This window comes from Camelina sativa, chromosome 7 (assembly GCF_000633955.1).
Source record: "Camelina sativa cultivar DH55 chromosome 7, Cs, whole genome shotgun sequence".
Taxonomy (NCBI): Eukaryota; Viridiplantae; Streptophyta; class Magnoliopsida; order Brassicales; family Brassicaceae; genus Camelina; species Camelina sativa.
In genome coordinates this window covers 32,277,390-32,287,467 of record NC_025691.1, presented here as the reverse complement: position 1 = coordinate 32,287,467, position 10,078 = coordinate 32,277,390, and the positions used below count along the sequence as shown (strand labels likewise).

Below are 10,078 nucleotides of genomic sequence, written 5' to 3'. Positions count from 1 at the left end.
GTGACGTACTGAACTTAGTTTAGACCTTTTAAATCTTTAAATTTGACCTTTCTTTTGGATGTATAAATAAATACACATCACATGTGAGCGCCGATACACAAACCTACTCCTTCCAGGTGATGTTTTAAGATATTTACATGAATTAAGAAAAATATTTAATGTCTAGCAATAAATATATTATTTATTTATAATAAGATATTTTATAATTATTAACCAACAATATTTCATCAAACTTTTAAATTTCCATTTAGTGGTTTTTGAAATTTATAATTTCTTAGCATAAAAGTAGACCGAAAATTATTTTTTTGTGATACAAAAAAAAATACTAGAAAATTATAGAGGGAGCAATAGCTTGGCCATACCTTGATTAAAGATAATGAGATATCATCAAATAAGTGTCCTACATAATAACACTTAATTATCGAAAACATTTAATAACATTTTTTATTATCCATATATAAAAAATTGCAATAGGTCAATAAATGCTGCCACAATAATTTGACACGTAATTTGCTATCTAATTAATAAGTCACCTAAAAATCTGTACGCTTTAATATTTGTTAAACAAAGAGAAACAACTTCCTAGAAACTAACTTCCTAGAAACTACGAGTTTGAATGGCATGAAATATATGAAATCTGAAATAAGCTGACCAAAAATTTAGGCAACAATGTAAAGAAAAGTTTAGCTTAGTCAAGTTTCTTCATTTCTATGAAGCAAATAGAAAGATAAATAGCCTAGTCGATATAGTTTTGGTAAAGATAAATTAAATATGTGGAGTAATAATATTGTAAAATACAGTATATACAATGGAATAATATATCTCCAAGCTTTGGAAGGAAGCGATACGCAAAAGTACGTTGTTTGACTTACCGTGCAACTCTAGTTGACGTGAGGTCATGACTCATGATTTGCTAATAATGCAATTTTCTAATATGACGAGTCTTTATTACTATGCTTCATTTTAAATTGCACTAAAAACCAAGTACATATTAACAACTCTTTTTCTATCTGCTTCCGATCCGAGATGATGCCTCTCGATCCTACTCTCGTGTTTTGTACATATGACATTTGTTGGAAGTCCCGATTAGAATCATGTTATTATTTCAAAGATGGTTCAGTCAGTCAGAGCTAGAGAGGGTCTCTATTAGAAGTTAGGAGTGTTTCATTTCTTTTTTCTCCAGAATATAAACGTTAGTATCAATTTTAAGTTTCTTTTTTTTTTTTTTGGTTAAAGATAATTTTAAGCTTTGGACCAATGCAAAGCTAACAGAACTCTCTAGCTAGTTGAAACTCGAAGTTGAATTGAGTTCATCCGAATATGACCTTTTAATGTATTTTAATTTATCTTGCAAAAAATAACAGTTTGTAGACATTATATTTTGGTAATATTGTTTTGTAGACATTAGACAACAATAGGTGGCTGTTAATATTGTTTTGTGCAAAGTTTGAAAGAAAATCCAATTTATTCTTTTTAATGAACGCTACTAATTAGAAAAGGGAACTAAACGTTACATGAAAAACGGTGGGTATACACATGTTGTTTAATTGTTTTCTTTAAAAAAGAATTAATATGTGTGAACTGCTGGTGAAATCGTAATTATGTTTATACATACAATAATATTTTAATTAAATGAAGGAAATGCCAAGTCATGGATTTATATATAAAGCCGCCATTTATTATTTTGTAAGTTATAAAAAAGATGTTCATGAGGTTTGCGTGAGGTCGAGAAGAGAGACTTCTCTACGACTTTTGGAAAATGGAGTCGTTGAGTCACATGTACGCATGTGGTCATACTTGTTTTAACCTATTCGTCCTTCTTTAGTACTCTTTCCTAATTCATAACATCTAATTGGTTGTTACGATATATGGTTGGTAAAACAATATGAATCGATTGGAAATATATAGTTGTCGCGTTGATTCATATAAAGCAGTCGTTTTATTCAACAATTACCCTTTCGACGAATTTCAATGCAGAGCATTCATGCACAAGAGTAGAAATGTCAACTAAGTTAACTCAAAATGTAGTTGCGTGTGGCCACTTTAGAGTCAATTGGATTTTTCGTGTGTTGATGCTTATCATTTCCGGTTTGCAAAAGACGCTTTAATTTAAGATCATTTCTCCCATAATTAATTAATCAAATTATTCGGTAAAATTTGAATATCAAATGCTAAAACTGGATCATTACGAGAGAAACTTTGAGGTAGACCAAAACTGGATCCATAAGTATGTTCGACTAATAAATGCTGGCCTAAAATTACATAGAACGATTAGGTTTAGCCGAACTACATGAATTATAAATTGTTACCAAATAAAGTTTATAAATAAATATTTTATAATTTCATGCTTTCGGTTAGTGGTTCCTTGCATGGCTAATTTGTGATAAACTCATTTGCGTCATTTTAACTTCAACGTTTATTTAGGTTGGACTGAATATGAAAGATTCAACTACGTCAATGCAACATATATATGTAGGGCGGACTTTCTTACACATAACGAGAGAGCTCAATCTTCTTATTAAGAGAAACGGAGCTGATTTATTCTAAAGTAAGGATACAGTGAATCGTCCCAACGTTGGGGATATTATATATCTTTGGAAGTACAAACTCTCACTTGATCTCATTATTAATTTATCATCCACTTATATGGAGGTGATATTTTTAATAAGAAGCGTGTACAAATTTCACATAATACACGTTTGGGAATTGGGATACCAACCACTAATATGAAGGTGAAAACAAACCAAAAATTATATCAAAAATAAATAAGCTCACAAAAAATAATTTATATCAGAAACAACGTAATCATGCCTTTCTCAAATTTTGTCTAGACCAATACTAGACCATATAAAAAAACATTGCAAAGCAAGCAAGCTAACATAGCACAAGGAATCAAAAACTTAAAAGAAAAAAGAAAATATAATATATTATAGAGGTTTTACAATTAAGGTAATTAACGTAGTAACATAGTTAAAATAGGAAAATATCCAATCCATTTGTGAAATTATGGAATTAACTTAACTATGGGTTCTTTAATACGTACATAAGATGTCAAAATGAGAAAAAAACATATTGCATATGTAAATGTGTAATTGATAAGCGATTAAAAGTAATGAAGATGCTAATTAATCTCTTTAAATCAACGAATCAATCCATTCATACTGTATTTTCCCAATTTCTTCCAGTGGCTTGCAACAAGGAAAAAAAGAAAAAAAAAGCTTTTTAAGGACAAATTTTTGTAACAAAAAAAAAAAAAAACATTTGATGCAAAGAGGATTTGCTTGTAATTGCCTAACTTTAATCGAACAGATTTCACTATTAAACAAATAAAATATTTTATATTAAAATATTTTGTGTATAAAATTAGAAATATATGCGTTAAGTTAATTATACAATTGTAAGTAAATAATGATCGAATAACTTTAATCTTTTACATTAAAGTAAGTAGCTTTGAATTTGAATACTACGGGGTATTGAATAATGATCGAATAACTTTGAATTTGAATTCAGTAATTTGAATACAATTGCAAGTAAATAAATAATGTAACGGTTAAGTTTTTAAAGCTCGACCAAGTGTCTAGCAACTTACTGTACTTACCAACAAAAGTTGGTGGGGTCATAATCTTATCACAACGTCAACGGTCAAAAGCAACTCTGTTGCTTAATCTAGTAAAATTCAACGGCTTAGATCAAAGGGAACTAAGTGGGTCTCACTCTCAATGTCGTGGCTTCATATTATTTCCTCGAAATATGAAACCGTTGTGGTCTCTCTGACAATCTGCTGCTTAAACATCTGGTGAGTTCTACACTTACTACTATGATCGATCTCATTACCATTTCTTCGTTTTCTCCCCCTAAATATTCCTGAGTTCTTGATTCTTGATAATTGCAGCCTTGCAGGTTTTTTCCTTCTTTCTTTTCTTTGGTGAATCAAACTGTAGTTTCTTGTTTTTGTTTTTTTTCTTTAAATTTCGTTTTCAGATGTTCATGATAGTATTTGCAATTTGCATGATCCGTATTTGGATTCACTTGGATTACGTGTTTGTGTTTTTGCATGTCTGTTTTGTGTCTTCATATTGTTTAAATCTGGTGATTAGATTGAAGCTTTAGTGTTGGTTTGTTTTTACAGTTAATGTTTCCCTACTTTGATTCATGATGAGTCTTTTGTTCTGCTTTGTTAAAANCTTTAATCGAACAGATTTCACTATTAAACAAATAAAATATTTTATATTAAAATATTTTGTGTATAAAATTAGAAATATATGCGTTAAGTTAATTATACAATTGTAAGTAAATAATGATCGAATAACTTTAATCTTTTACATTAAAGTAAGTAGCTTTGAATTTGAATACTACGGGGTATTGAATAATGATCGAATAACTTTGAATTTGAATTCAGTAATTTGAATACAATTGCAAGTAAATAAATAATGTAACGGTTAAGTTTTTAAAGCTCGACCAAGTGTCTAGCAACTTACTGTACTTACCAACAAAAGTTGGTGGGGTCATAATCTTATCACAACGTCAACGGTCAAAAGCAACTCTGTTGCTTAATCTGGTAAAATTCAACGGCTTAGATCAAAGGGAACTAAGTGGGTCTCACTCTCAATGTCGTGGCTTCATATTATTTCCTCGAAATATGAAACCGTTGTGGTCTCTCTGACAATCTGCTGCTTAAACATCTGGTGAGTTCTACACTTACTACTATGATCGATCTCATTACCATTTCTTCGTTTTCTCCCCCTAAATATTCCTGAGTTCTTGATTCTTGATAATTGCAGCCTTGCAGGTTTTTTCCTTCTTTCTTTTCTTTGGTGAATCAAACTGTAGTTTCTTGTTTTTGTTTTTTTTCTTTAAATTTCGTTTTCAGATGTTCATGATAGTATTTGCAATTTGCATGATCCGTATTTGGATTCACTTGGATTACGTGTTTGTGTTTTTGCATGTCTGTTTTGTGTCTTCATATTGTTTAAATCTGGTGATTAGATTGAAGCTTTAGTGTTGGTTTGTTTTTACAGTTAATGTTTCCCTACTTTGATTCATGATGAGTCTTTTGTTCTGCTTTGTTAAAATCTTTTTTTTTTTCCTTGGAATTTTTGGGTTGGTCTGATTTTGAAATCTCTGTCAAGTGAGCATGCTGTAACACTCTGTTCCGATCTATCACACATTCGTGTTATTATTAATGGCTATAGCTAAAAATTCATGGTTCTAGATCTTATTGTCATATATCAGATTATATAATTTATCAAATGTCTAGTTTTGTTGCTGATTTGAGACATGTTTCACTATTTCTGATATATTTTTCAAGAGATTAATTTATATATAATATCTAGTCGTCCTCCATTTTACATGATCAGTAATTTTATTTAAGGTCCACATGTAGTCAGTTTAATTTGAGTTGCATGTTCAGCTTGTTGATCACTGCTTTTGATTTTGTAGGTAAAAATGGGAGTAGAATCGAGAGCAGTTGCTGTTTCACTCTTTGTGTTGTTTCTGTTGTTTGTCTCAGCCACTTCTGAGAGCAATGATGATGGAACAATCAGAGTTGGCTTGAAAAAACTGAAACTGGATCCTAACAACCGACTTGCAACACGCTTTGGTTCCAGTCAAGAAGAGGCCTTAAGATCTTCTTTCCGTTCGTACAACAACAATCTTGGTGGTGATTCTGGAGATGCTGACATTGTAGCGCTCAAGAATTACTTGGATGCTCAGTACTATGGTGAGATTGCTATCGGTACTCCACCGCAGAAGTTTACTGTCATTTTTGATACCGGAAGCGCTAACCTTTGGGTGCCATCAGGGAAGTGTTTTCTCTCGGTATGCTTTTTACACCTTTACAATTATTGGTTTGAGATTAAAAAAAAAAGAAACTTAATTGTTTTCTTTCTGTTGTTACGTAGATTTCTTGTTTCTTTCATGCAAAGTACAAGTCCTCGCGTTCAAGCACATATAAGAAAGATGGTACGCTCGCTATCTCTTTTGATTCGTTCATCTTGAGCTAGTAAACGGCCAATGGATATATTGCAATAGGCCACACCACCAATTAAGTTTCATATGTTTATAGCTTTATGTGGAAGAGAATTTTGTCTCAAGATGCAATTTAATGTATAGGGAAAAGGGCCGCAATCCATTACGGGTCAGGATCGATCTCTGGTTTCTTTAGTTATGATGCTGTCACAGTTGGTGATTTGGTTGTCAAAGATCAGGTAAAATTATTCTACACTACTTTTTAATGGTTATATGATTGACTTTACTTTATGTACATTGCCTATCTCTTCAGGAGTTTATTGAGGCAACCAGTGAGCCAGGTATAACATTCGTGGTGGCTAAATTTGATGGTCTACTTGGTCTTGGGTTCCAAGAGATTTCTGTTGGAAACGCCACTCCTGTTTGGTATGCGTGCACATTTAATTTGACTCATTTCTTGATTGAGGTTACCGACTTAAACACACTTTTGTAATATCTGATGTGTTGACAACAATTTTTTTTTTTTTTTTTTTTTTGCCACAGGTACAATATGCTTACCCAAGGCCTTATCAAGAAGCCGGTGTTTTCATTTTGGCTTAACCGTGATCCAAAAAGTGAAGAAGGAGGTGAAATCGTATTTGGAGGTGTTGATCCAAACCATTTCAGAGGAGAACATACATATGTTCCTGTGACACAAAGGGGTTACTGGCAGGTTTGTTCTTTATTTATTTTCTTGTATGGATGTTTCGTAATCACATCTCATTTTCAAGCTATTATTTTTGGTGATAGTTTGACATGGGTGAGGTTCTCATTGCTGGTGAATCAACCGGTACGTTCAGTTCTTATATTGTTCTGTCATGCATTAAGTTGTATTTAACAGGAAGAAGAAAGTAAAACATGATTCTTTTTTATACCAGGCTACTGTGGAAGTGGTTGTTCCGCAATAGCAGATTCTGGAACATCCTTACTTGCGGGGCCAACGGTAAAAAAGGATCAAAAGTTTTTTTAGCTTATTCTTGTGGTTAACATTTGGTTTTTAATTTATTTTCTAGGCTGTGATTGCCATGATAAACAAAGCTATTGGAGCATCAGGAGTTGTTAGCCAGCAATGCAAGACTGTTGTTGACCAATATGGACAAATCATTTTGGATTTACTTTTGGCTGAGGTAAGAATACCGTAAAAAGTGATACAAAGCGCGGTGAATTATACATCCGTTATATATATGCAACTCTTTTGCTCCTTTCAGACTCAACCACAGAAGATTTGCTCACAAATTGGTCTTTGCGGTTTCGATGGCACCCAAGGGGTCAGGTAAACTTCCAATAAAAGTTCTGTAGACATGATAATTTACCGTTCTTCTCTTGTTGAGTGGTGTGCTATCGTGTTTTTAGTATGGGGATTGATTCGGTGGTGGACAAGGAAAACATGAAATCATCTAGTGGTCTTCGAGGTGCGGGTTGTCCTCCATGTGAAATGGCGGTTGTGTGGATACAGAGCCAGTTGAGGCAGAACATGACTCAAGAGCGGATAGTGAACTACGTTAATGAGGTAACAAGATAATATCCATTACCCTAGAGTATGAATTTATTGTCTTGTTGAAATTGTAGCAATAACATTGTTTTTTGTTCTGATCTCAAAATCCATAGATATGCGAGCGCATGCCTAATCCAAATGGAGAGTCTGCAGTGGACTGCTCAAAACTCTCTACAATGCCGACTGTTTCATTCACCATTGGAGGCAAAGTCTTTGACCTTGCTCCAGAAGAGGTACTTGTTTGAGAGCTAATTTAATTCGGATCCAAACTTGAGCCCTAAGTAACATATTGTGTGACTGATATTGTTTGTGGGAACTAACAGTACATACTAAAGATTGGAGAAGGACCAGTGGCACAATGCATCAGCGGGTTTACCGCACTTGACATCCCCCCACCTCGTGGACCTCTCTGGTGAACCTCTTGGCACGTTAAACAAAACAAATAAGTGATGATTATTGCCTTATAATTCTAATCTTGATTCTTGATTTTGGAGCAGGATACTGGGAGATGTGTTCATGGGCAAATATCACACGGTCTTTGACTTTGGGAACGAGCGAGTTGGGTTCGCAGAAGCTGTATAAGAAATGTAACATCGGTTGAGTCTTTTGTTGATGTGTTTTTTTCTTTTGGTGTGACCGTGTGAGAGATTTGTTGTTATATGGAAAGGTTGTGAAGAATAATGTTGAAGCTTTGGGGATGTTTTCTTTCTAACTCTTGATAAAAAAAAACCTCTTTTGAATAATTTTACAACATGATATGATTCCATGCATGTTCCTGTAAATTGAATCTAAACCACATACAGTATTTGCAAATCGCTGGAAGTTCATAACGAAAAATGTATTTGTGTTTGGAAAAAAACACAACCACGAAAGGTTTCAATGATTTAGAATTCATATTCCAATTTATGTTACTGGCGCTAAACGGTTTTGAAATTTAATCCAACAACGTCGACTTTTTCGTCCACTGCTATCAACAAATTACGTGTGAGACTTCCAAGTTCCAACATATATGCCACATGACTCATTTATCGAATGATCTCCGACCATTTATACTTCATTATTGTACAAATCACCGATATAGAAATACTTAACATAATCTTTTCTTTTTTTGTAATATGGGGTGTACTAACGCAGAACATATCTAGTATAAGCGTCTACATGCACTAACCCCACATTATAATGTCGTAGTGAGTTGCTGACAATAAAACAGAGACAATCTATTAAAAACGATCTCATACTTCAACTTGGCAAAACCAATAGACAAACAGCAATTTCGTTGAATTTAAATTAAAGTTCATTTTCACCTAAAACACACATACGTATATATGGGCACTTAAACCACAAAAAGTATACTCAAGTCTTATTCAAAGATATGAGATAAGAACTCACATTCTTGATAATAACATACATTTCTAATCATCAGAAACTAAACAAACTAAAAACTAAGTGCACTTATATAATTTTTAATTTAAATTCAAAATTACCCAAGAACGTACTATTTCTATAATGCAGCAATGGCTCCCGAAATGTGGAAGCTATTTCACGTGGTTGGACATTGGCTCTTGACCTTAATCAATAGGTGGTGAATTCATCTGGCTATGTGGGAAAAAGCTAATCATCCTTTAAGGCAATATATTTTTTTAATCTAATTTTGAATACATCTTAACGTTATAAAAGTTTGAGAACTAGTGGGTCGCTGCCATCAGAGATAGTGGTAATATCCTATGATAAGAGGACCTAATAATCCTGTTTAATTATAATGTACTAGTTAGGTAAAGCAGAAAATATATATATATATATATATATAATAGATTTATCAGTTGGATTGACTTTTATGTTTATCCATGTAGCTGAAACAAGACATGTTGAAACTTACTGTACAAGTTACCAAAGTTACCAATAAAGTTGCTATCCTTATGAGATTCCAATAACTCAATACCATATTTAGGTATCACCTTTGTCCAACACTAACTAACTCCCCCTAAACCACGTGTTTTGTACTAAATAATCTCCATCAGCTTTAATTTATTTCACTGTCTATATATATTGACTCTATCCTAAGGTTTGGACAGCATAGAGCAAAACAAACCATTACCACTTTTTCATTGATATACACAAATGGAAAGCTTGGAAATTCCTAAGCAAGAAATTCATATCAAAATTGATAACTCAATATCAAGCAACAAAGAGAGAAAAAATGACCTTGCCGATGCTAAACCCATTGTCTTAATGTCTATCTTGCGTGGTCTCCACGCGGGCTATTTCAGAATAAGTCTTTCTCTCTGTAGCCAAGCTCTGTTGTGGAAGATAATGATCGCGCCTGATTCACCAAGCATGTCTCATATGCATAGCAAACTCCCATCTATGGCGTTCCATCTCCTGTGGTACCTAGCACTTGTAACACAAGTGTCACTCTGTTTTTTGTATGCCTTAAAGTGTATTTTCTTACCTGACATGGTGAAAGCAGAGTTCTTGCACTATATTGGAGTGAACTATCTTTACGCTCCATCCATTTCATGCCTTCTCTTGCTTCAATCAGCTCCAATGATGGAGCCAAACAGCGTTTTGTATCAAATA

At 33.3% G+C, this 10,078-nt stretch overlaps 2 protein-coding genes across 8 annotated transcripts in view; both read left to right on the top strand.

The window, feature by feature from the left end:
* On the top strand, positions 3,776-8,245 carry LOC104703829 (aspartic proteinase A2). 6 transcript variants are annotated; one of them, XM_010419911.2, is made up of 14 exons: positions 3,776-3,796; positions 5,440-5,817; positions 5,901-5,961; positions 6,112-6,206; positions 6,281-6,393; positions 6,511-6,679; positions 6,757-6,796; positions 6,885-6,949; positions 7,020-7,133; positions 7,215-7,279; positions 7,360-7,516; positions 7,615-7,734; positions 7,825-7,913; positions 7,999-8,213. In XM_010419911.2, exons 2-14 carry the CDS (start codon positions 5,446-5,448, stop codon positions 8,081-8,083), a joined length of 1,545 nt encoding a protein of 514 aa, XP_010418213.1. In that variant the 5' UTR covers positions 3,776-3,796; positions 5,440-5,445; the 3' UTR covers positions 8,084-8,213. The 6 variants fall into 6 exon arrangements, with proteins under 6 accessions (XP_010418213.1, XP_010418210.1, XP_019083652.1 ...); XM_010419908.2 differs by lacking the exon at positions 3,776-3,796 and adding an exon at positions 3,813-3,900 and having other exon boundaries at positions 7,999-8,245; XM_010419910.2 differs by lacking the exon at positions 3,776-3,796 and adding an exon at positions 4,661-4,685.
* Positions 9,555-10,078, top strand: part of LOC104703827 (S-type anion channel SLAH1) — a 2,146-nt gene continuing 1,622 nt past the window's right edge. Inside the window, exon 1 of one of the 2 annotated variants that reach the window (XM_010419907.2) lies at positions 9,555-9,819. In XM_010419907.2, the coding sequence (XP_010418209.1) occupies positions 9,620-9,819 (200 nt within the window). In that variant the 5' untranslated portion in view covers positions 9,555-9,619. Of the gene's footprint in view, positions 9,956-10,078 lie in introns of both variants that reach the window. The other variant, XM_010419906.2, reaches the window with a different exon arrangement.

Coding starts and splice junctions, on each gene's coding strand:
- LOC104703829 (XM_010419908.2), top strand. CDS start 5,446: ATGGGAGTAGAATCGAGAGCAGTTGCTGTTTCACTCTTTGTGTTGTTT. Junction 6,680..6,756: donor CACAAAGGGGTTACTGGCAG/GTTTGTTCTTTA, acceptor TTTTGGTGATAG/TTTGACATGGGTGAGGTTCT. Junction 7,134..7,214: donor TGGATTTACTTTTGGCTGAG/GTAAGAATACCG, acceptor TGCTCCTTTCAG/ACTCAACCACAGAAGATTTG.